The 26,470-nt window shown below is 48.1% G+C and overlaps 1 protein-coding gene across 2 annotated transcripts in view; it reads right to left on the reverse strand.

Moving 5' to 3' along the window:
- Window positions 1-9,175: 9,175 nt before the first annotated feature.
- LARS2 (leucyl-tRNA synthetase 2, mitochondrial) overlaps window positions 9,176-26,470 on the reverse strand; it is a 147,328-nt gene continuing 130,033 nt past the window's right edge. For both annotated transcript variants that reach the window (XM_057706095.1, XM_057706094.1), the window contains 4 exons: window positions 24,880-24,957; window positions 23,850-23,961; window positions 14,754-14,881; window positions 9,176-10,757 (listed from right to left, as the gene is read on the reverse strand). In XM_057706095.1, coding sequence (XP_057562078.1) covers window positions 10,578-10,757; window positions 14,754-14,881; window positions 23,850-23,961; window positions 24,880-24,957 — 498 coding nt within the window. In that variant the 3' untranslated portion in view covers window positions 9,176-10,577. The remainder of the gene's footprint in view (window positions 10,758-14,753; window positions 14,882-23,849; window positions 23,962-24,879; window positions 24,958-26,470) is intronic.

The following is a 26,470-nucleotide window of genomic DNA, read 5'->3' on the forward strand; positions in this document are numbered from 1 at the left end:
GATTACTGCATCACATTTTGCTCCCTCACCTCTCCTTTCCAGCCTTAAAAACCCACAGTGCTTCTGCCAGCAGCAAGTCACTGCCTTCTCACTGTCTCCATGTGGCCTCTGCTTTAAGCTCTCTCCCCTGAGGGCTTCCAGTCCTTGGGGTCAGCCCAGCCCTTGACAACCAAGACTTTAAAACACACACAAACTATATTTGCAAGAGGCTGATGTGCTCCAGTAATGCCCCACGACTAACCTTTAACAACGAATCTGTGGCAGCCCAGGCAAGAGAGGTCAGAACTGAAGTCTTAACTGAAAGACTGAGCAGGAAACCATCCAACTGCTGTCCTTTTGTTCCCTGGGCAGAGAAGCCCCAGACTGTTATTTTGGGATGCTCAATAGTTTCCAGTTTACAAAATATCCCCAGAATATTTTCAGCAGATTTCCCTTCCAGGATGCCCCTCTCACCCACCAGCTGGCATCACTGTGTCGATTTTGTTATACATATTTTTTATACTTTTTTTTCCTGGCTGCACTGTGAGGCCTGTGGGATCTAAGTTCCCTGACCACGGATCGAACCCGTGCCCTCTGCAGTGGAAGCGCAGAGTCCTAACCCTTAATTTTGTATTAAGGAAATAAAAACCTTTGCTGGGTTTAACAACTTGCTCAAGGTCACCAAGCCCACTTAGGACCAGAATCAGTCATGCAAATATTTACTGAGCACCTACTGTGTGCTAATGGTGTTCTGGGTCTGAGATACAACAGACACTAAAACTGCTGTAAATAAATAAAATAAGGCTGCACTAGTCCCTGCCCTCACATGCAGACCTTCTGGAGGGAGAGACAAATGATAAGATAAGCATGCAAACTGTGTCACTATTTGCTGGGGAGGGGGTGGGGTAGGGGATGCTGTGGATGGTGTGGTATTTTGTATAGGATGGTCAGGGAAGACCTTGCGAGACTGGAGACCAACAGGAGGTGAGAGTGTGCGATCTCAGGAGGAGCTTTGTTGGCTGAAGGACTCCAGGTCTGAGATCTTGAGGCAGGAGTGTGCCCGGTGTGCTTGGGGAACAGAAACGAAGCCAGCGTTTCTGGAGCGGAGTGAGCCTGGAGGAGTGAGGAGAGATGGGCGTGGGAGGGAGTGGACCCATTACGTGGAGATTGTGTCTCCTTCACTTCCAGGTACACGTTGCTTAGCACAGCACAGAGCGAAGCATGGCTGATGAGAGGTTTATGGCAGCTTGTGGGGCTGCGGTAGCAGATGTGGGGCAGCTCAACCCTGCAGGTGACCTCGTGTTCCGTCCTCACCTGGAATCTGTCCCGGCGCTCCTGCGGGAAGGAGGGGCACAGGCAGAGCGCATGGGGAGCAGCCTCTGACTCACATTCCTGGCTCTTGCACTGAAAGATCAGCACCTGGATAAAAACGAGACGGGATCTGGAAGTGAAGGCTGCTCCGCCCCCTGCCTCTGCCTCTCTCTGACCCCCAAAGCCACCCTCTGGGAGGCTCGTGTTTGTCATTACCCCCAGGCAGGCCCCAGCCCAGACCTCTGACCCCTGGCCCGACCCCGGAGCTGTGCGTTAGCTCACCTGCCCCACCTGTGACCACTTGGCAGTCATTCGTGGTGGCACGGAAAGGGCCACAGGGAGGGGAAAACGGGGAAACCAAGGTCAGGTCTCTGACCCCTCCTCTCCTTCTCTGATCCCTCCTGCAGGGCCCCATCTCAGGCCAGGAAAAGGGGTGGGGGAAGGGAAGGGAAAGGCACTGTCCTATGCTCAGCACTTACTGTGTGCTAGAGCTCGTGACCTCGCCCATCCTGTGGGCGCCATCCCTTTGGGGTGGGCTAACTGTGAGCAGGGGGAGCCTGTGAGCTGTCGGAGGCCGGCCCAGGGCCCTGTTGGGTGGGTCACGACTGGCTTTTTTGCTTTTAGCGTTTGGTGTTATAGACTTTTTTTTTCCTTAAAGTATAGTTGACATACAGTATTATATAAGTTACAGGTGTACAATATAGCAATTCACAATTTTTAAAGGTTATACTCCATTTTTAGTTATTATAAAATATTGGCTATATTCCTGTGTTGTACAATATATTCCTGTGTTGTACAATATACAGACTTTTTAAAAAAGTGAACACTGGCGGAAACATTCAGGAAATGCATACATGTTAAGTGCACAGCTCAGTGAATCCTCATAAATTCTGCCATCAGCACCCAGATCATGAAACAGAACACAAGAGTTCCCACCTCCGGACACTCACCAGCTGGCGACCTCGGGCACGTTCCCTGACAGCTCCAAGCCTCAGTCTGCCCATCTGTAAAGTGGGGCTCTGCTTTCTAACCTCCTCACAGCATGTCTGGTGAGGGTTAAACGGGATAAAGCATTTAATCATAACAACACTAGCTGACTCCTCAGCCTTTCTACATACATGAGCTCATCGAATCCTCACAACATGCTGAGGCTGGAACTGTCATCCCCACATCCCTAGGTGAGGAGACGCAGGCTCAGGGGTTAAGCGCCCGCCAAGCTCTCAGAGCCAGTACCTGGGAGAGTGGGGACTCCAGCCAAGCCGAGTTCCAGGGTCCTCCAACTCACCTGCCATTTGCTGAGCTCAGTCTCTGCACAAAATTAAGCTCAATACACAGCAGAGTCCCGACTCATTACTGTGTTTCCATCAACAACACAGATGACTCCCACCATAGCTGGGTGCTGTCACAGGAGAGGTCCCTGCAGTTTGATGCCTCCGGTGATGGTGTCACCTGAGCACAGGTGAGGATGGGGGCCTCCCTGTGTAACTGTCCCTTGGCCCCAGTCTCAGGCGCGTCCCTGACAGGCAGCTGTGACGTGGATTAATCCTCAAGACTAAGTTGCCCTCCCCACAGCACCCCAAGTCACCTGGCTGTGAGGCAAAAATAAATGACCAGTTACCTCCCCCAAAGCAGGCTTTTGGCTGTGGGCTTGTGTGTGTGCTGTATGCTGGTGTGTATGGTGTGGGGTGTGTATGGTGTGTGTGGTATAATGTGTATGTGTGTTATGTGTGTGTGTGGTGTTGTGTGGTACGTACGTGGGGTACGCGTGGTAAGTATATATATGCGTGTGGGGGGCGTGTGTGTTGAGGTGTGTGTGTGTGTGTATGTGGTATGTGTGTGTTGTGTGTGGGTTTTGTGTGTGGTGTGTGTGTGTATGTGGTCTGTGTGAGAAGTGTGTGTATGGGGTGTGTATATGTGTTGAGGTGATGTGTGTGTGTGAGGTGGGGTGGGGTGGGGTGGGGATTTAAGGCTCCAGGACCAAAACACGGTGAAGCACTTAGGGCTGTATCACATTTCCACCCTGAATAAACAGCTCTGACCCTTCAGAAACAGGAATCTGAAGAATTTCCCAGGTTTCCGGCAGGGCACGTGGGAAACCCTTTCTCTACCTTTTAAAATGCCCCACCTCCTCCAAACCAGCAAAACACTCCAACCTGTCTCCATTAATCAACAAGTGAATCTCACGGAGGAAGGAGAGTGGGGGGAACTGGAGTCCAATAAACAGAACTTTGGAGTAAAAATCAGTCACTTATAAAGCAGCAAAAAGCACATCTGTGACTTCATACATTTCTGGAGCGAGGCCTGGAGTGCAGGACAGAGGGCAGGGCCGGCACGGGCAGGCAGGCGATGAATGAGTTATTGCAGAGCCACAGTTCGCAGCTTGCACAGATTGAGAAGGAAAAGAGTCGTCACTCAGGAGATGCCTATAAGCCCAGGTGTCAGCAGACAACTGACGTATTTAGAAGAGCACAGATTTACACGGACGACCAAGAATTTAAAAACGAAGGATTGTCAGGTGGGGGAAGCAGGTGGCTGCCACGGAAGATCTGGGTTCCCCTTCCCTTATTCAGAGCTGTTGCTGGGAAGTGGCTGCCCAGCCAGGACCACATTTCCCAGCCCCCTGCGGTCAAGAGAGAGTGGGCAGAAGTGATGTGTGGCCACTTCCACACCTGGCCCATGAAAACTTCCTTGTGAAATTCCACCTCTCTCTGCTCATATGTGAGCGCTAGAGAGCAATGTCCAGGGCAACCACGAGAGCCAGGAGGTGAAGATGGAGGCTTCTTCAGCCTGGGTCCCTCCCTCAAGCTGGAATGCAACAGAACAGAATCCCTCCCCTGCTCCCTTTTCCAGAGGATTAGACTTATGGGAATGGGGAGTAAAGTTTGCTGAGTGAGCCCACTGAGATTTAGGGGTTTATCTGTTATAGTTACATTAACAGTTAGCTGATAATTTAAAAAAAGTTCTTGCTAAAGATGATTGGTAGACAATCAAGATACTAGCAGACCACTAAGGTGTTGGCGTACAATTACAGGGCTGCAGGTAATAAATAACGAGGTAGTGGTACCTGGTAACTGAAGTCTAAGGCACTCACTGAGAGGGGAACTGACTCCCAAGATGTTAGCAGTTGTCTCAGTTCTGGCTGCTATAACAAAGTACCATAGACTGCATGGCTAATAAACAACAGAAATTTATTTCTCACAGTTCTGGAGGCTGAAAGCTGAGATCAAGGTGCCGGCTTATTCAAGTTCTGGTGAGAACCCTCTGCTGGGTTGCAGACTGCTGACGTCTTGGGTCCTCACGCGGCAGAACGCAGAGAGGAAGCAAGCCCTCTTGTGACTCTCACGAAGACACTAATCCCATCCACGAGGGCTGCACCCTCATGACCTCAGCTGGTTATGTCCAAAGCCCCACCTGCTAGTGCCATTACATTTGGAAGTACGGCTTCAACATAGGAATTTTAGGGGGCTACCAACATTTAGGCCATAATAAAAACTAAGATATTACTAGATAGCTAACACACTATCTGACAACTAACAGGTTAATTGACAACTAATAATGGAGACACTCGGTGACATCTGGCTTTTCAGCCTATTTCCATGCAGTGGCTGCCCTGTGTCCTGTCCACTGACAACGAGCCTCCTTGGGAAACCACCTCACAAAGACCCCCTGGCCCACCCTGGCCCCGTTTCTACTGGAAGAGAGCTGCCTTTTCCTTGATGAGTGACATTCCAGGTTCAGTGAATGATATCACCTTTTGGGTGCCCTGCCAGCCCTGTTGACTCCACCGTGCCTACTACACCCACTGGACACTAGCCCCTCACCTCGCAGTGTCTGAAGAAGGGGATCCCTGCCCAGGCCCGGTTCTCCTCCTGGTCCTGTGGGCAGCCCATGAGGGTACAGCTGCAGCCGGTGTGGCAGGCGAGTCCACCTTTGGGTGTGGCTGGGGCGAACCACCCCTAAGTAATCCCAGATGAGGTTCTTCTGTGGTGGGAGGAAAGGATTTTCTGGGGAAGACACGGGCTTGGCTGCTGCAAGGCCAGGCAGCTCTCACCATGCCCACTGGGACCAGGCCAGGTCTCCCCTGTCCCCTTCCAAGGGATTTTCCTCACAGTATCTGGAGTGGAGCAAAGTTGACCCCCTGACTTCTAGGTCCCACTGATGGGGCTCATAGGTGACGGCTCCCTGGGAGTGGTCAGTCCCAGGCTCGGAGAGAAAGCCCAGACCTCTCTCCAGGCACCAGGGAGGCGCTTACCCAGGTGTCCTCAGGAAGTGTGGGCTGGGCAGGCTCTAGGGTACTCTGGGGACAAGTACCCTAGTACTAGGGTGCTCGCTTTCTGGAGAGAGAGCCGGAAATCAGGGGTGTACTGGAAAACCCAGGACGTTCAGGGCTGGTTTGCACCAAGGCCTTTGGGAAGCAATGTGGTGGAGCAGGGTCAGAATCACAGCTCCGCCAGCCTCTTGTGTGGTCTCGAGCTGCGCCCCTTCTGTGGTGAAGCTCTTACAACAGGGCCTGACATGTAACTAGTCCTCGGGAAGCAGTAAATGTTGTCATTGCTGCTGATACTGGGGCGTCTCAGGCATCACTGGGAGTCTGGCACAGACCTGCTCTTTCAGAGGCCAGAAAAGAACGGGAAGAGTTCAGGGCTTGAGGCCCATGAAGGTGAGTCATGAGTGCTGGGTTCCAGGCGCATGACTCCAGCAGGCCTGGCCACCACCTTCCCCCGGGGCCTCGTTACCCCTGCATCCCCTCCCTCACGTGGGCAGAGGCGACGGAGACCTGCAGTGAGGTCAACCATTCTGTTGGTCCCACCCTTGGATCTGAGGCCATTGCCCACAGGACTGGCCTTTCCCCAGCCGTTCCAGGCTACCCTCTTCCTGCCAGCACTGCCTGCCCACCCACGCGGGGGGGATTCCCCCTTGCTCATTGCTGGTCACCCCAGATTCCGATCTCAGACTCATCAGCTTGGATGGGAGCCTTTGGCCGCCCACTCTGTGAGTGTCAGACGGGGACTCAGCCCATGAAACAGATGTTTTCTGCTTGCTCTTCTCACAGGAAGAAAGGGGAGTGCAGACTCTTCTCATTTTGCCTACCCCAATGCCTTCCACAATTAAGAACATTTACCTCCTGAGCTAAGTTTTGCCTGGTGGTACCACTGGGCTCTTCTTGCAGGGTAGGAGTGGGGGGCCCCTGAGTGGAACGAGCACAGAATGGGGGTCAAGATACTCCATCCCTTGCTGTAGGGCCTCAAGCGAGTCACAGCCTGTGTGAGCCATGGTTTTGTCACCTGCAGAAGGGGGAACGATGCCTTCCGGTTTGGTCTGATCCACTGCCTTGAACGCAGCAGCACCGCCTGGAGCCACATAGCCCAGGGCATTAAGGCAGGCCTGAGGCAGCTCAGCTTGTCCTGGCCCCACCCTGTGTTCATTCGTGTCTGCTGCGACTCTGCGTCTGTCTAGAGCTTTTCTTCACTCACACACTCGCTGCTTCTCAGGACTGCTTCTCAGGACTCTTGCCGTCCCTCCTGGTGGTGGTTGCCTTGGGTGCTCCACCCAGGTCCTCCTCACAGGCAGGAGTGCCTGCCCCAGCTCCCATGCGTGCTGGTTGCTGACGGCTCAGCTGTGCTCCTCTCTGGAAATCTTCCCTGAGCCAATGGGCGTCCCTTCATCCCAAGATGTCCAGGAAGTTATTAACTATCCCCCTCTACCCTGGGCTGGCCCATAGCCAGTGATGGATGGATTTAGGGTACAAAAGCCCAGCCCCCTTGCTCAAGGAGGGTCTGCGGGCAGGTGAGCCATGAGTGCGGGACTCCAGTCAGCGGGGCCACATACATGCCAGAGCTCCAGGTCAGAATTCTTGGGACAGAAAGAACAAGAAAAAGCTGTATTTCTTCCCAAGACACCCCACTTCTTCCCTCCCAGAAGGCGGGTTGGAACTGCAGAGAAGGCATGAGCTGTGAACAGAAAGGCAGAACTGGGGCTGAATCTTGGCTTGAGCAGTTACCAGTGGCATGATGTAGGTAATTTGCTATACTTTTCTAAGCTTCAGTTTCCTTCTTTATAGGATGTGGGTCATAATTCTCACTTTGCAGCACTGATGTGGGGATTTAAGAGCAGCAGCAAAACCCCTTGCACAGTGCCCGGTGCACAGAATGACCCTGTAGCCTTGTCTGCCTCCTTCCCTTCCCTCCTAAGAGGAGAAAGACCAAGAGGGCAGCTGGTGGTGAAGCCCAGGGCAGCTGGCGCAGGAAGCTTTGGCCTGAGTAATGGCCAACTGTGGCCCAGCAGAAATGTCGTCAGCCCCGTTGCATGCTGCTGCATGTCTGCGTGCACCAGTGGCCTTATAATCCCAACTTGGGCTCAGTTCAGGAATCAAACCACCTGGAAATGAAAACCAAAGGCAACTGCGGATCCTCAGCTTTTGGTTTGGAGGCGATCGTGGCTGAGCACTGGCCTGCCAAGAAGCCTGTGGGCCATGAGTGGCTTGCAAGGATTTCTGGTGGACTTCTTCACATGGCCCCAAATCTCTAGCTCACACTACTGGGTAATCTGCTCCCAACAGCCTCAGGCCATCAATCCATAAACCCCAAGCCAAGGCAGTAGAGGCAACAAGAATGATGGCCACTCCAGTCGGTCTCGAGGCCTCCCTAGCAAGCCCCAAGCTTCCAGCCAACATCTCAATTTTCCTGATTGTTTTACTTCAAGCAAGATGGGCAACTGGGTGAGGAGACTGGTAGACACAGTGGGTGGTGTAAGGGGATTGGAGGCCAGAGGACCTTAGTTTGGATCCAGTTCTTCTATTTATTAGCTGTGGAAAGTGAGCAATTTACTGAACCTCAGAACCTTGGTTTCTTCATATTTATGAGAGTAATTCTTTCCCTCTAGGGTTTTAGTGGAAATTAAGTGACATAATGCAAGTGAACTTGTTGAGTCCAGTTTTTGACCTAATCAAGGCAGTTAATAAAGGACTGAGATCATTCCCCATCCCAGGGATCAGATTGTTCTGTTCAATTGTTCCATTACACCACCTATCTTGGGTAGTGCTGATGAGCTCTTGTTTTTAAAAGTTTTATCCTCTTGGAGACAAAGTTCTTCAAAGCCATGCTGGTTAGTCCAGTGGCCTTGAGGCTTTACTCACCCATTGCTCTGGCCAGATTATGTGCAGATAAAGGACTCCCTACCCTCATCTTGTTGACAGACTCAAGACCACTTACCTTACTTTAGGAATAAACAAGACAGTCAAGCACTCACTCCCCTCCTTGCACCAAATACTCTCGTCTGTTTGCTTATATTTAATCCACATCTGTTGGTACATGGAAGGGGATTGTGTGCACTCAACTCAGCTCTGGGAACATCTTAAATACCTGCTTCAGAGTTCCAGCCTCTGTCTTCCTCTCTGTCCTAATCTTTCCCAACTCTACTTCATTGTGTTTTGATCCTGACCAAATTCATCCCAGTTAAGCTGAAAGTTAGGGAGAGAAAGGACTAGTTAGACATTGTGATTCAAATGCATCAATTAATCCGGTGGTTCTCAAACTTAGCTGTCCATTAGAATCACCTGTGGAGCTTTTAAGATTTCCCGGATGCCCAAGTGCACTTCAGATCAATTAAACCAGGATTTCTGGGTATGGGGACCAGGCAGAGTATTAAGTTTGAGCCAAGTGACTTAGTTGCTGTCGCTCTTGTTCCTGAGTCAGTATCGTCTACTATGTTCTGTACGTTCCCCATGCGTCCCACTTTATAACAGTCCATGTGGAGTCAGGCACATAGCCAGTGCTTCAGATGACGATGGAATACCTCAATCTGTTTCTGATTGACTCCTAAAAGTGGAATATGGTGGCTATTCCAGGATCACACATATGTCCCAAAGTCATACATGACAAACATTTTATTCCATTAAAAAGAGTCATCTGTTAACTGCTCAACTGCAAGGGACCACATCTGAGGCTACTTCAGAAGAAGGCACCAGAGAACAAATACAGATTTTCAGTGTCACAAAATGGCTAGATTCTCCTCCTCCACCCCCTCCCCCTATTAAACAGTAACCAGTGGCTTAGGCCAGTTCTGGTAAGAGCACCTGATGGCTCACTTCACCAAAACCCCGGATCACCCTAATATACAATGACACCGGGTCTCCCCGGAAGCCGATTGCTGTGGCTCGAGCACAGGAGGAGACGCCTGGGTGGCATGAGTCCCGCCGCCTGGGGTGGACTTGCTTCTCCTAATGGCTGGCTCTGCGGCCACATCCACGGCAGCATCAGCATCTGTGGCGCACATGAGCAGATGCTTTGTTGAGCTGCAGCAGGCTGAGGTTGGTTCCAACCAAGGCTGCAACCAGCTTGGTTCCGCTTCACTTCACAGCAAATTTTCCACCCTGAGGGAGTGGTTGAGAAGCCCTGCTCACCATTCACAGTGAAGAGTGGTGCTGCGTCCAAGAGCCTGAGTACCAGGATCAGGGCAGGCCCGGCAGGCGGGTCCAGCTGGGCTGGGCGGAAACAGCCAGCCTGGCAGGGCTGAGGAGTGGTGGGAGGGCTGGCAGCCACCCTAGTCCTGCTTGCCTTTTGATTCTCAGCAACTTCTTTTTTTTTGACTGCACCAGCTGCACAGGATCTTAGTTCCTCGACCAGAGACTGAACCCTGGCCCATGGCAGCGAAAGCTCCGAGTCCTAATCACTGGACCGCCAGGGAATTCCCCTGAGCAACTTCTGAAGACCCCAGTGTCCATTCCACATATGGATATTTGGACACGACCCAAATGGCTTCTCCACCTAGCCTGAAGGCGGGAGACCACCCAGCATGACGCTGAGGCTCTGCCACCCGTCCTACAGTGACTGCCCGCGCCGCTCCTGAGCCCCTGTGCTTGCTCAGGTTAGCCCCACGTTCCGGAGACCTGCCTAAGGCAGCACAGTTTCTGGGGTCCAGGAGCTCCTGGGTTGCTGGAGAGGCTTCGTGCCCATCCTCACTTGCTTCTCTTTCCACCTTCCCACTCCTACGCAGCCGAATCTCTGGTGGCTTCATGTGGAGTAGATGCTTCCTCCACCTGCGATGGTGGAGGAAGGCACAGGCTCCCCACCCCGCCTCACTCATATTTCTCCTCTGCCCTCACCCACCCTCAACCCTGCAACAGGCCACACCACAGAGGCACCCCAATGACACCAGTGCGTCAAATGACAAAGGCAGACATTCAAGACATTGGGCTTTTCCCTGCCCCTGGGCCCCAGACTCCTTCCTTCATCCCAGACCTGGAGGAGGTGCCTCAAGCCCTCGTGGCAGCCACAGTGTCCCTGCAGTCACTCCTGCACCAGGAAGTTGATGAGGGCAGTTCGGGGGGAGAGGAAGGCTTTCTTGATGCTTCGCCCCTGTAAGAGCCGGACACCCAGCTCGCTTTGGAGAACCAGTTCGTGAACTTTGTCCTGGTCCTGGGCAACTTGCTGGGGCACAGGGATTTTGCCGCAGGCTTTGTTGTTGATCTGAGAACGTGAAAAGCCGAGACAAACAATGAGGAAAGTCCTGAGAGTGGTAGGCAGCCTGACACCAATACCCACTCCCCCTAAAGGGCACGGCTGCCTCTGTGTGGGGAGAGGGTATGGGAAGAGAGAAAGAAAAGGCAGCACCCAACTTCCTGGAAGAACAAAGTGCAATCAGATGGGTAGGGTTAATGCCTGAACACTTCAGAGAGGGAGAGGGAGAGGAAGTGGGCACCACCTTCTGTTGGCTGAGCACTGCCCCATCACAGCTGTGGTGGAAATTATGTCAAAAATCCTCAGCATGAGATGGCACAGGCTGTATAGGAGGGAGGATTATTGTGTTGCTGAAGATCAAATCAAGTTCCGATCCGGCTACAGGGGGTGTCACTGAGGATTTACCCCAGCCTCACATGGACTAATTTCTGAGCAATGTAGACAACCTCCCTTCCTGATGACTGGCTCCTGGAGCGCTCAAATGTGACGACCTGGAAACAACCCACATCACACACAAGTCTTGCCTAAAATGGGCCAGCATGGTTCTAGACGTCAGGGGTATCCACTGAGTATTAGTTTAATAAGGATAAATATGAACTGATACCGCTGCCGAGGAAAGCAACACATGACACAGATAGCGTCTGAACAGCTGTGCTTCAAATCCTCCATCTCATCGCTCCCGTAAGAACACTTACATTTCTTTCACTGATGCTCCTGTTTTTAACTTGGAAAATGAGGTCACTGTATTATGAAAAATTATCAGGAATAACTTCTGAAGTTTCAACCAAAGCACATTATCCAGGATCCCTTAATCACCCACTTCATCTTTTCAGATTTATGTATAACTTAGTGGCATTTTTATGGGCTGCATTAGCCTAGATCACTGGGTGGGAGACAAATAAGACATCACCTCAAACAGCAGCTGCTTGACTTTAGAAAGGTCTCCCAGTCCCCATCTGATGGCCTTGCAAGCTTCTGCCTCTCTGGCTTTGTCACCTCCCCTTCACCAATCAGCCTTGGTCCAGGCCTCTGCATTGTTCTCTTGGACTTCTCCAACAGCTGTTTGGTGGGGCCCTGGCCATGAGCACTGCTCCCCCTACCACATCCACCACTACTCACTGACAGGAGCCCTGCAATGGCTAATCACAATAAAAGTTCGCGATGTCTGAGCTCTCACTCTGTGCCAGGCACTGTGCTCCACAGTCCACCTGAGTGAACCTGCTTATCCCTACCACAGCCATTCCATCCCCCATACACAGAGGGCGAAGCTGAGGTACAGGAGGTGAAGCCACTTACCCAAGGCCCCATTCCAGCAAACAGTGGAGACAGGATGACCCCGTGGACCTCTCTCTCCCCTGCCAGCCTCCAACCTCTCGGGATGGAGTCCGGCGTTCTCTCCAGTGCTGCCCTGGCTCTGCCTCTGCTCCAGCCCCTCCATGGCTCACGGTCCAGTGAGAGCTTCCCCCACCTGTGCTCCTTTTCTCCACCAGGGAAGTGCTGATCCTCTTTCAAAGCCAAGGTCCACATCCCCTTCCTCAGGATGCCTTCTCCAATCCCCCAACTGCCAGAAGCAGCAATGCTGATGCTAGCAGCAGTTACCATTTACCGAGTGAGTTATTAAGCCCTGTTCTGCCACTGTTTGCTCACTTGTAAGATGGATTTAGGCACATATCTGCCTCATCTGTGAAATGAGGAAAACAGCAGGGTCTGTCTCATGGGGCTGTTGTGCAGAGTTAATGAGTTAGGATATAGAAAGTCCTCAGGGCAGTGCCTGCCTCTTAGGCAAGGCTCACTGTGTGTTAATGGGTTTTGTCAGTGTGTCCAGAAGCAGGCTAAGCACCTCCTAGCATTATCCCATCTAATTTTGTTTAAATAAATTTATTTATTTATTTATTTTATTTATTGGCTGCGTTGGGTCTTTGATGCTGCACACGGACTTTTTCTAGTTGCTGAGAGTGGGGGCTACTCTTCATTGTGGTGCACACCTCCTCATTGTAGTGGCTTCTCTTGTTGTGGAGCATGGGCCCTAGGCACGTGGGCTTCAATAGTTGCGGCACACGGGCTCAACAGTTGTGGCTCATGGGCTCTAGAGCACAGGCTCAGTAGTTGTGGTGCACGGACTTAGTTGCTCCGTGGCATGTGGAATCTTCCCAGAGTAGGGCTCGAACCCAGGTCCCCTTCATTGGCAGGTGGATTCTTTACCACTGCGCCACCTAGGAAGTCCTCCCATCCAATTCTTTCAACAACTAGGTGAGGCAGGCCCTGCATTTGCCTCCACTTTCTGAGGAAATTGAGGCTCAGAGAAATCTCTCAGTGTGCATGACAGCATGTGTGCCTCCCCAGACTGTCCCTCCTGGGTGCTGGGCTCCATGAAGATGAGGTGGTGCCTTCAGGCTCAGAGCACACGGGCACAGCTGAATCGAATTACACTGTCACACTCTTCTGTGCTGCAGCTTCTATTTCTGGCCATGGCACCAAGTGAGATCACGCAGAGACAGAACACAGACCTCAACAGAAGTCCTGCCACATGCCACGGTGCCCCAACCTGGAGGTTCTCGAGTTGGGTGTACTTGCAGGGAGTCCTATACACATTTTAAATCCTGGATTTTTATTTCAATGAAAATCTGAAATTATTTTACCAATTATTAAAACAATTTTTTTTCTGCACTGGTAATTTAAAATAGAAAGATTTTCACAGACTAAAACTTCAGTGTCTCAAGTTGGCATTTCTCAGTTGTGCTGAGGATGAGTTCTTAGGGGAACACAAGATAGTTATTTCTTAGAAACATTATTCAAGTTAAAGAAATCGCCTCTCTGTGCCACAGGCTGGTTTTGGTTTTGAGACGTTTTGGAAGAAGCCTAGTGGGGCAGCCCCACTTCCTCCCTTCTGTGGGGAGGCGAACTGGAGGCAGCGAGGGATGACGTGCCAGGGGATGTGGTGTGGAGACAGAGAGGCTGTGAAGGAGCCAGTCTCCTGGGGGAAACCGTCTTTCCCAACATGGACCTGCCTGCAGGGCCCAGGGTTTGCAGACGAAGCAGGTGGGGCCTGACAGGCCTGGCTCCTCTTCAGCTCCTGGGTGATTAGCTCGTGGCACTTTCCACAGTTTGCAATCATCTTGTTTATTTTTCTCTTTCCTTCTTCTTTCCCCCTATCTTTCCCACCAGGCTTTAAGCTCTGTAAGGGCAGGGACCCTGTTTGTTGCATTTGGGTTTATGTCCCCAGAACCTAGCATTGTGCCTGATGTATTGATAGCATACATCGATAATGACTGAGGAATAAACAAACAAACGCGGGCAAGGTGATGAGCGCCTCTGAGCCTGTGTCCTCAGCTGAAAAATAAGGACAGTGATGCCTACCTTTTAGGGTGATGAGAGTTAAATTAAACATGGGATGTAAATTAGCTGGCCCACGTGTGGTTCAGAGTAAAAGGTCCACCTCTTATTTTCTTTCCCTCTTCAGCCATCTCAGCATATTTAAGAGAGATTCCTCATAATGGGTCTCACATTAAACAAATTCAATATATAAAAATTACATAATGACAAACTATAGGAGAGTTATTTGTTCTATAAACTATAATCAACTACTTTTATGTATTTAAAATGACCCAATTTACCAAAAAAGAAGTTTCATGTAGCCTTTCTGAAATACATTTTGCAGAGCGAGGTGTTCCTTGCCCACCTCCTAACCAGCACCCCACCACCTCCAAGAGCCAAGAGCAGCTGAATGAAACTTAGAGAGACTGAAACACAGTTGGAAAGGAAGACCATTAGAACCTGTAATGCAGGACAGGTTGATTCTTTCCACTTTCTGGGCACAGGTTTTATGCTCACAAGCTTTTGGTATGTGGTGACCTCCAAACTGAAGGTGCTAGCAAAGGAAGACGGGCTGGAAGGGTGGGCAGAGAGCTGGCTGGGCTAGAAAGGCCTGGCGAGAAACCTTTAAACCTAGCCGTGTGAGTGTGTGGCAGATTCGCCCTGGCCCTGGGGGCTGCGGGAGACACTCACCAGAACCGCCATCTGTACGACATCGGGCTGCTGGAGGAACTGCGGGTCCACAGCTGGCCAGGCCTGAAGCAGCACACTGGTGTCCCAGGCATAGTGGGTACACAGCTTCTTCGGCACCAGTGCCAGGCCTGCAATGCCAAGGCACAGAGGGTCACTGAGCACTTACGAGGCTCATGGGATCACATAATAAAGCATTTGCCCTGAAACAGCCTGGCTTGGAGCCGTCTGAGGCCCCAAGAGGCCACACCACGGCTTTCCACAGCCTACCAGGTGCCCCCACTTCCTTTGGCCTGGCTCATCATCCCAGTTTACAGGTGGCTTTCTTTTTTTTTCTTTTCAGATGATACCCAGAGCCATAAAGATGGACAGACACACTGTTCTAAAGTGTGCATTTGGAAAAGCAAGGCGGCTGATTTCACTCGGTCTCTCTGCAGTCCTGCTGGTGAAGGAATCCTTTGTGCGCCTGAGAGCGGATCCCAAAGTAACAAGCTGCATTCACTTCCTTTCTGGCCTGTGAGTACTTGTGGTCTGGGGGGGCCTCCCACCCAGTTCTTTTACTCATCATCACCAGGGCCAATATGCTGAGAACAGCGGGGCGCTTCTTCTGGACCTGTTCAGAGGGAGCTCAACCTTTCCGCTGAACTTCCTCCCAGGAGGGGCTCCCGCCATTACCAAACTGGAAGGAGCTGTCCTCGGCTCAGAGTGGGTCAAACCCGAGGAAGCAGGGAGGAATGAAACCCACTCCAGTCTTACTTCCCAGAGTGCTTCACGCTGCAGCTCCCAAAGCAGAGGAGGCTCAGCACGCAGGACTGCTCAGGGGCGACGGTCAGTGCTTTGGGACTTCAACCCGGGGCTTCCTAGCAGGGAAAGCTTGATTTCCAAGCCTCTGTTGCTCTCATGAGTACAAAAGATGCCCCCAAATATGCAGGAAATACACAGAGCAGAAAGCAGATCCCTGGGCAACTGTAGCATGGTACATCCCCGCGGCCTCCTGGTCCCCCCAGAGGTAGGCCCTGGGTGAGCGGGCAAGTGAATGTGGCCAGTGCCATGGCAGCCACACAGCCCTCATGCTGTGAATGGCTTTTCCAGGGATGGTGAAGGTGGGGTGGCCCTTGCATACCTCCCTTATTATTAGCCTTGAGACCAGCAGATGCATCCACCAATGCCAGTCCCGAACACTGGGCTGTGAATGACAGTGTTTTCTTTGATGACAAAAGTAATGCACGGTCCTTGCAGAAAATTTGTAAAAAGTCAAAAAACAAAGAAGAAAATCATGTTCACATGGATAGCATCTTTTAAACTTCTTATTTTGAAAGACAGTAATGTATGTATTTAATGAATATTTGTATGTATAAACCCACTCCACAAAATCAAACCAAACCACCACTAGGATCATGCTGTAGCTATGGTTTTGGATTCTCTTTTTTCCTACATTTTAAACTCATAATCAATTTCATGGAAAAAGATGACCCACAAGAGTATATATACCAAGGCCACAGTTTTAGTAAATATTTATATAAACAGATAAAAATTTAGAAGGAAATATATCAGAATAGCAGCAAGGATTATCCCTGGGAGGTAGAAGTTATAGGTGATATTTCTGTTAAAAAAAATTTACAGATTTTCTACAAGGAATACTTATTACTTTTGTAACTAGAAAAGATATTTAAAAACAGTTTTTCCATACGGTGACCTCAGTTCAAGATTTTTCTTCTGGTTTCTTTCTAAGGGTTTCTTTCCCATTTATCCATAATTTATCAATCCATAATCCATAATTTTGTGTATAATGTGAAAAAAATTCTTAAAAAAATACACAGTCAATTCTCCAAACCCAATCTGTCGCATAAACCTTCTCTTCCCTATTGGTTTGTGATTTTTCTTTTACGATATATTATACGAGGGATGGTTTCAGAACTATTCACTACAGGCGAACAGGCTAGAATATGAATCAACACACTGCTTCCTTCATTGAGAAAGTCTTGCTACCAAAAAAACGGTCCGTCTTAGGCGAATATGTGCTTAGTGACACAGGTGATGTACCTACTAAGCTCCTTATCTTGTCCTAGACTCTAAGAAACAGCCTCAGGTCTGTGGAAGGGAAGGCCCATCAGGGTCTGAGAATCAAGTGGCATAAAAGATGTATTCCTGGGGTCCATCTGGCCCCTGTACGCTGGGGTTCCCATGCTTCTAATGAAACGACTCCATTTCTAACAGATGTGCCTTTTGGCAGAAGCAGAAAGGAGTTTCCTGCTTGCTCCTCAGAAGGGATCCTATTAAGACTCATATCTAAATACAAGACAGAGGTCACAGAGGGAGATAATCACTTCTTTATTTTAGCCGGCTGGGCCAGCATGGCTTGTCCTGTGACCCAGCTGCTGTGGGAAGCATTCCAAAACCTCCACATGGCAGTTATACAGGATGCCTGGGAGATGAAAGGACCTTGGACATAAATGTTCTGGGCAGAAGCTGTTACAAATTCCACTTTAAAAAAAATGAGGAAGTCCAGCCTTCCTGGAGCAATCAGGATGCTTATTTATAGCGGCCTGGGCCCCCGCCAGCGATCCCATACAGATGGGAGTGGGGCCATCCTGCTCAGCAGGGAGGAACAGAAACTCACGACCCTAGGTTCTGCGTAGTGTTTTTGCCTTCCTGCTCTTTTTAGGGAAGTAAAAATGCGTAACATTTGCATGGCAAATACAATGGTGTCTTTATGTGACACGGGTCAGGTCAAGAGCTGGCCTTTGGGAAACACGTGGAGAAAGTCTGAAACAGGCTGGGAGGTGGCAAGGCCCTGGCACACAAGGCCACCACTCAGGGCCGGCTGTCACTCTCAGCCCACCCCCTTCCTGCCCCTCTTCTGGAGGGCTGTTGTCGCTGATCTTCCCGTGAAATAACTGAAACAAGCCTCCTTTCCCACTCTGAGAGCAGGCGAGGTCAGCACGCTACCATGGCACCTGGAGTGCGTGCGGGGTGGTCGTGGTGTCCATGGGTGGCAGGCCTCTCCTGACAGTCATCTTCAGGCCTGCCTCCACCCCACCCCTACTCTCACACACACACAGGTAAGGACCTGGGAACACTGTGGTGTCTGATCTTCCCTGTGCTTCATCCAGCCCTGGCACTTCCAAGGAAATGGACAGGAAGTGATACCACTTCATGTTAGCCTTTATCCACAGAAAGGGTTCTGTTGACATTATTTTGAAATAACAACATTGACACAGCATACACATTCATACACATGTATAAAACTGGATGGTTTTCTGAACATCAGCAGATATCTTACTGTCCCTTACAAGTATCTTAATGTCCCTTACAAGAAGTATCCCCACATTTCTAGATGATTTGTAGATTTGCAGCTCTTTTTTTTTTCCCACCTGCCTTGTGGGATCTTAGTTTCCCAACTAGGGACTGAACCTGTGCCCTTGGAAGTGAAAGCGTGGAATCCTAACTACTGGACCGCAAAGGAATTCCCAAGATTTGCGGTTTTGTTGAAATTAATGAATACAGCATATACGTACAGCAAAACAATACAGCTAGAACACTTTACTGCCATTTTTACAAAGAAAAATGGATTTGTGGTGGTAGACTAGACTTCAAGATTACGAGTTACTTCTGAAACTTAAGGGAGGCAAAGGGTCATCTTGCTGTGACCCTCACAATTAAAGTGCTGAGGAAGACTTGGAGACAACAAGAGGTAGAAGCCAGAGGCAAAAACCAAGATACAAAAATCACTGTTGAAACTGTAAAAATGGTCAGAGAAAAACAGAAATGGAGGTCTTATCACCATATTTTAAATAACATATTTTGCGCAAGAGGCTAATCTTGAAGCATCACACACACACACACAAAAACAAGAAAACAAACAAAAAGAAACAACAAACCAGAAAAAGAGGAGAAATCACTCAAATGCCTATCAGTGGATGACTGTTTAATAACTTAATATTCATTGGGTAGGGCACCATATAGCTGTTAAAAAAGAACAGGGTCAGCCTGAAAGTGCTGATATAGAACTACTCTACACACTCAATATGGTAAGAGAGAAAAATTTCACATACATGCATGGAGTTCTGTTAAAACAACTGTCAAATTGGCAGTGGAGGTGCTTGGGGAGAGCAACTGTGCATAGGGAGGAGGGTGGGAGGGAACTTAGGACACACCCTTTGCAAGAGCTGAAGCTTTTACAATATGTGTATAGAGGTACTTTTCAATGAAAAATCTAGGTTTTGCTTTTGATTTAAGAAGCCCAGAGAGGTACACTGGAGGGTGGAGCTATTTTCTGCAGCTGGCTCTACGTGCTTTTCTTCGGAAGCTGGGCTTGTATAGTGGAGAGGTCACCCACAAGAAGCAGCACTTCTCAGGCACTTAGGACAGACCTATCCTGTCACAGCAAGCTCCTTCATGCTGCCCTGCTGAGTGATGCAGGAGACATGGGCGCCTCACACACTAGTGGGATGAATGGCAGCATCTGGTCAGGTGTGCACGTGTGTGTGTGTGCGTGTGTGTGTGTGTATAGCATGTGTGTCTATTAAAACCTTCCACAAGAAGTAAATTCCTTCTTCCCTTCCTTCCTCTCTCATCATCTACGACATTCGAGAATCAGAATCTCAACACTCAGGACTCGTGGGTTTAGAAAGGTAATTTAAAACAAACAAAAAAACATTTTGAAATAATTACAGATTCACAGGAGGTTGCAAAGAAATGTACAGGAGGTCCTGTGACCCCTCCCCCAGACTTCCCCAGTGGTAACATCTGTCATAACTATGGCACAGGGAAGTCCCTGGTGGTGCAGTGGGTAAGAATCCACCTGCCAATGCAAGGGACAGAGGTTTGATCCCTGGTCCAAGAAGATTCCACATGCTGTGGAGCAACTAAGCCTGTGCACCACAACTACTAAGACTGTGCTCTAGAGCCCACGAGCCACAACTACCGAGCCCGAGTGCCTAGAGCCTGTGCTCCACAACAAGAGAAGCCACCACAATGAGAAGCCCACACACCACAACGAAGAGTAGCCCCCACTCGCCACAACTAGAGAAAACCCTCATGCAGCAATGAAGACCCAACACAGCCAAAAAATAAAATAAATTAAAAAAACCCCACTTTGTAACACAATATCAAAACCAGGAAATGGACATTGGTACAATCCACAGAGCTTATTCAGATTTCACTAGCTTTATAAGCACTTATGTGTGTGCGTGTGGCTTCATGTTACCACCACTGCACTCAAGATACAGAACTGTTCCATCCCCATGAGGCTCCCTCAAGCTCTCCTTTTATGGCCACCACCCCTTCTGCCCAGTCCCTAACCCTTGGCAACCACTAATGTACTCTTCTTCTCTATAATTTAGTTTTTTCAAGAATGTTATAAATGGGATCATAGAGTATATAGCCTTTTGAGATTGGCTTTTTTCACCCACCATAATCCCTTTGAGATCCATCCAGCTGTTGCCTGTTAGAAAGGTCATTTTTGATGATGATAAAATTATACCTTTAACCAGAGTATCACCAAGGAGCTCCCTGTTTGGTGATTTTCTGCTTTTTTACTATCCACCAACAAAGGAAGCCTTATGTCCTTTTGCTGGAAACCGTATCAGTGACTCCAAATATGCAAAATTTCTCTAACACCCTCATAGATAGGATAATATTCAATGATGTAAACAAAAGATAACTTTGTAAATTCAGATGTGGTCTCTTGATCTTCTCAAGGAAAATAAGATTTCCTCATCCTGTTAAAGCGTGCACACTGCCAGGACACTGGTTCTGGTTCCTGGGTCTCCACTGACTCTTTAAGTGATTGGTAGAGGACATTCGGCTCCAAGTACTTTGGGCCTCTCTAAAGGTTTCCTATTATCCAGAGCCACGATCGCCATTTTGCCCCGGACACCAAATTGCCCCTGGAAGACAGATCTCAATTCTGCTGCCCTTTGGGGAGGATCTCTTCTAAGAAAATCTGCTTCTCTGGGGAACTCTGAGAAATGGTCATTTCTGAACATCCTACCCTCACTGACCACATTCCCATCATAGTCATTGTGAGGTTATCTTTCGAAGAGGCAGGAGTGAAACCAGAAGCTATATGAAAGCTATGTTTTTTAGAATAAACAAACCACATGTGCATAAAAACTGTCCCAAAGGCTTGGAACAAGAGTGACTGACAGTGTGGGATGACAATAATGACCCTCACAACATAGCGTTTCTGTTGGCAAAGGACTTTCAACACCTTGTGACACTGGCCCTTATCTACTGCTGGGAGACGCAGGAAGCGGTCATGGCCCCCTTCTCTCCAGAGGGCACCTGGAAAAGGCCTGCGAGCTAATGCCCAGGGTGATATGCCTGGTGTGTGGGACTCCTCACTGGACTGTGCTACAGCCCCCGCTGCTCATTCAGAGGCGCCACACACATACACATGTGCAGAGCCACGAAACAAAGGCTCCCCATTGCTTCTCTGAATTAAAAAAAAAAAGTAGTTGCTATGAATTTGTAAAGCTGGAGGGAAGATCTTCTCAAGTGAATGAACGCAGACAGCAATGCCCGCTGCTCAGAATGCCCTCCCCAGCTTTCCCAACAATGCCTGTAACAGAGCCAGGCACAAAATACTTGCTCAATCAATGCTTACTGAATGGCTGAATGAGACATGCTAGCAAAACTAATATTTAATCTAGACCCACTGCTTATGATAATACAGCTCACAAACGCCCACTGGTATTATGTGTGGAAAAAATACATGGAGCAAAATTTAAAATGGGCTAGTTTCTATCCTACTGCTTTAGTGTATGTCCTGCTAGAGATCTTGTCACACAACTGAAGGACAGACTGACAGGGTAACATCACAGCTTATACCTGTCTGGTAATACCTGCCAGTCAAGGACAAGACCCTGGAGATAGACACTCTCTGCCACTCCTCCAAATCCTGGCCCTAAAACAGAGACTAGAGGGGCATGCAAGGAGGGAGTTTCTGAAAACCCCATTTACATCAGTCCCTCCAGGGAGAAATGAAATGAAAGAGGCAGACAGATAATGTGGGACAAAAAAGGATGATAAAAGGGAGAGAGATGTATATTCTAGGATGAGAGTAAGTACTTTCATTACAAATTAGATAAGTTTTGTTTTATAAGAAGGGAAGACTAGAAAAGAATGAACAGTGTATCGTTTAAAAGACTTAATGTGATCATCAATGTTAAATGAAAGAGGCATGTTTCCTGCCTAAGGAGATAATGAAAGTCTACATAATCTAATACGATTCGGCAGTAGCCTGGTGGGGCCTAATACCGCACTCCCTTTAGGGCATTCTGTCTATTCAGCCAAGAATGGGTGGATGTCTTGTCCTGTATAAAGTATTGTAAAACACAGAAGCAACTCAGTTCACTTGGCGAAGTCAGTGAAACCCTTATTCCCAAAGCTGACAATGCATACTGAGCAAAAACTGGTCTCTCTTAGGAGAATAATTGCAAAATTCTTAATAAAACACTAGCAAATAGAATTTAACAGTATGTTAAAGGTTTACTACCCCATGGTTAAGATAAATTTATCCCGCAATAGCCTAGCAGGCAATCAATTAATTGGACATAAGTCACAACAACAGGGAAAAGGGGAAAATTAAAAGCAAAGGATACAACACCTCAACAATTGAAGAATAGATGTTAAGTAAAATCTACTTCCCCTTCCTAAGATGAGTTCTGGTAAACAAGGCTAGAAGGCCACTTCCTTAATGTGACAGGGAATATCTACCCTAAACCAACAGCCAACACCAAACCTAACAGGGAAGTGTTCCATTTAAATTTGGAAATGACAAGATTGGCTGTTGCCAGTATTCTTTAACATTGCAGATGGTTTTCTAAGCAGTATATTAAAGAAAGTAACAGACACAAAGGCATAACTATTGGAAAGGAGAAAACTTAACCTTATTTGCTGATCACAGATGCCTAGAAAATCCAAGAAGATTCTACCCCTTAAATGAAGGAGGAGAGATTGGTAGGGAATCTGGTTAGAAAATAAGGAAGTAAATAAATATTAAAAATTATATGCCAGGACTTCCTAGGTGGTACAGTGGATTAAGAATCTGCCTGCCAACGCAGGAGACATGGGTTTGATCCCTGCTCCAGGAAGGTCCCACATGCTGTGGAGCAACTAAGCCCATGTGCCACAACTATTGAGCCCACGCTTTAGAGCCCGTGAGCCACAACTACTGAGCCTGTGTGCCACAACTACTGAGCCCGTGTGCCACAACTATTGAGCCCATGTGCCACAACTACTGAAGCCCATGTGCCTAGAGCCCGTGCTCTGCAACAAGAGAAGCCACAGCAATGAGGAGCCTGCACACCACAAAGAAGAGTAGCCCCACAACTAGAGAAAGCCTGTGTGTAGCAACAAAGACCCAACATGGCCAATAAATAAATAAATTAAAAAAAATTATATGCCAGACATTACCAGTCAAAAATTATTAAAGAAAAAAGATTCTAGTCATAATAACGAAAATAAAATGAAACATGGCAAGATAAAATACTTGAGAATAATCTTAAGAAATGTATGGAACCTACGTGAAGAAAATAACAAAACCTGACTAGGCATGAGACAAGTCTTGAACGCATGGAGAGACAGATCATGCTCTGGGATGGAAGCCTAGCTGTGGAAAAGACGTGAAACTTTCCTAAGTTAATTCTAGGTTTAACCAAATTGCAATCAAAATCTCAAGGAGGTTTGGGGAGAACTTAACAAAATTATGCCAGAGTTCTAATGAGAAGAACTAAAATAACTATTTAAAAAGAAATAAATGCTACTTCTTGGAGGCCCCCAGATAAAAGCATGATGTAAACACAGCTCCCCTAGGCTGCCTGTCTTCGGCAAGCTCCTTTAAAACATCCACAGAAGTCACAGGAGACCTCTGAACAGGATGTCTGGAGAACCGGGCCCAGAACAGCCATCAAGTCCTCCTCTTGGCACGGCACCTTCTCACTTCATTCCCGTTTCCACAGAGAGGTTCCAAATACAGATGCCAAATGCTGGACCCCACGGCTGAGGACATCTGAGTCCTGAATAATGCTAAGCAAGAGGCTGGAGCACATGCTGCTGGGTAGTAACTGGTCAAGCAAGGCCTCCCCCACCTACCTGCCCAGAGCTCCGAGGTTATGTGAGGGGCCATGGGAGCAGCCATCACCATCAGGGCACACAGAGCATCCTCGAACTCGGGGCTGTGGAGAACAACTCCCTGCGACGCTTGCTGAGGAAGAGAAAGAACAGCAATATAGGGACATTGAGGTGTATAAGATAAGCCTGTGTAAGAGAGGCCATGAATGTATCTGAAATATCCAGAGACACAAGCAGACAGGAAGAAACCCTCTTCACCATCATTTTTGCTCTGAGCAAAGAAGTTTCCCCATTTAATCACAGTATTAAAAATAGTTGGAGCAGCTACAGCAGATATATTACTGTTTTTTTGGGTTGTTTTTGGGGGTTTTTGCCATGCTGCACAGCTTGTGGGCTCTTAGTTTCCCTGACTGAAGATCGAACCCTTGCCCCCTGCAGTGGACACACAAAGCCTTAACCACTGGACCACTAGGGAAGTTCGAGCAGATATATTACTGTTTACTGAGCATTTAACCACACCCTTGGTCTGATGCTAACTCATTTGGTTCTTACTACACTTTGAGGGCAGTATTGTTACCCCACTTGACAGATGAAGCAGCTACGGGTTAGAGAGGGAGAGTCATCTGTCCCTGAGTACACGGTTAACCAAGAGATGGAGACCAGATTGGAATCCAGCTTGGTCCTAATTCTTAACCACTCTGTTATGTTTCCTGTGTGCACAGAACCAGCGGGAGATGCAGACTTGCTCAAAGGTTCTGCAATGTGGAACCTCCAGGACAGGGGTCCTCTTGCCCTGCTCAGGGACCTCAGGGGTCCCCATTCTTTGCTAGTTCCAGCAAACACTCAGTGTCTTCCTGAGGTGTGGCTAATCAGTCAACTCAGTCACACCCAATCACTTCACAGGGCACCAACTATCCACCAGACTTTAGGGATAAAACATCCAGAAAGGCCTGGTCTCTGCCCTCAAGGAGCTGCAGGCCGCCTCACCACGTGCCTGGAAGCCACGCTCCCTCCTAGGCTACCAGCAAATGAGCACAGACGGGCCACTTACCAAGAGGGCACTGCTGAGTCCCATCAGCTGAGAAATCACAGAATTCAGCGAGAAGTCCTCTGTGAAATGGGCAGTCACCTATTGGTAAAAGTGGATTATTCACTTTGTTCAAATTTCCTTTAAGCGTTCCACGAAAAAATTTGAATTATCCAAAAAATATGAACCTAAATGCATGCAATAGAAGATATTTATAAATGTATTCACTATCTCAGTCATTTTAATGTTTTGTTAGCACAAAGATTTTTAAAATCAACGTTGTTTCTGCCACTCAAGACTGTTCCTCTTCCCCCATATCTGGCACAGCGTAGTCCGTGCCTAAGAAAACACTGATCATCACCTGAAAAGGAGGCAGGACCCATTTGATGAGCAAACATCAAAACAATAGTAAACAGGAGATGGGGTAAAGGATGTCACTTCTCCATGGTTACGTGACTTTAATTCATAGGGAAGATTACTGGTATATGGGATAAGGTTAGTTTTACATTTTCAAATATGGAGTCAACACAAGAACACAAATACAATTTGTCAGCTTTTTCCTGCTGGTGTGCTTTTCAATTTTGACTATGGGCAAGGATACAGAAATATAACACATCCTTAAGATGTCAAGAGTCTCCAACTTGTTGAAATAACCCAATTCTATTATCTGACAGAATAGAAGAATTTGCCAAATCCAAAGAGAAAATGTGTGGTATGAAAACAATCATTCAGGCATCACTCAGATCACTAAATTCAATTCTGTGAGCTCTGTTTCTCTACACTATAGTAAAGAGGATGGAAATAAAGCTGAAGAAGTGCCACTAAATGAGACCATGCTGGATCCAGGGCCACTGCAGGTTATACAAACCAGAGGAAAAGCCCTGCTCCCTCAATGTCATCAGTTATCAGAGTCCAGTTCAGTGACCTTGCTGACTTTCTAAGTTTGAATCAGCACAACTTGAAAAAAAGATTCAGCCTAAGGAGAATTTGGGGGTATCTGGTACCCATTAAAAAAATGGCTTCAGATTTCCTAAGTGCCTTCTTTCAAAGATACATGACATTTTTTCACAGAGTTCTTAAAAAAGTGAAGGTCATGGTATTACAGCAGACTTCCAGATGAACAATTTAAAGGCATGTTATCCATGAAGAATCTTAATGATTTAGACAATAATATACTATACTCTAAGAAGATAAAATGAACTATTAATTTATTTGTAAAATTTAACCCACAATAACTCACACAAATATTGTGTAACAAAGTACTTGAGTGGGAAAGTCCCCGCTATGCTGAGTATCAGGGAACTCTCTGTTCAGTTCCTCACTGGCTGTGTGACTTTCACAAGGCATTTAACCTCTCTGTGCCTCAGCTCTGCCCACACATGGGATGATGAGGAGGCTAAAGAAGAGAGTCTTTTCAAGTCCTTTTCAACTCCAAAATTCCGTTTCTGTTTTTATAACATATATAATGTATCATCAGTGTGATATTAAATTTGGTTCTCTACCTGCATGTGTTAAATATGGAAACATGGAAAGTGGGCAGCTTCCTGAGATCCGGGGTGGACAAACGGGAGGCATCATTAGAGGGAGTCATTTCCTGAGAGCATCTCTTTTCATT

Source organism: Hippopotamus amphibius, chromosome 13 (genome assembly GCF_030028045.1).
Source record: "Hippopotamus amphibius kiboko isolate mHipAmp2 chromosome 13, mHipAmp2.hap2, whole genome shotgun sequence".
Classification (NCBI taxonomy): Eukaryota; Metazoa; Chordata; class Mammalia; order Artiodactyla; family Hippopotamidae; genus Hippopotamus; species Hippopotamus amphibius.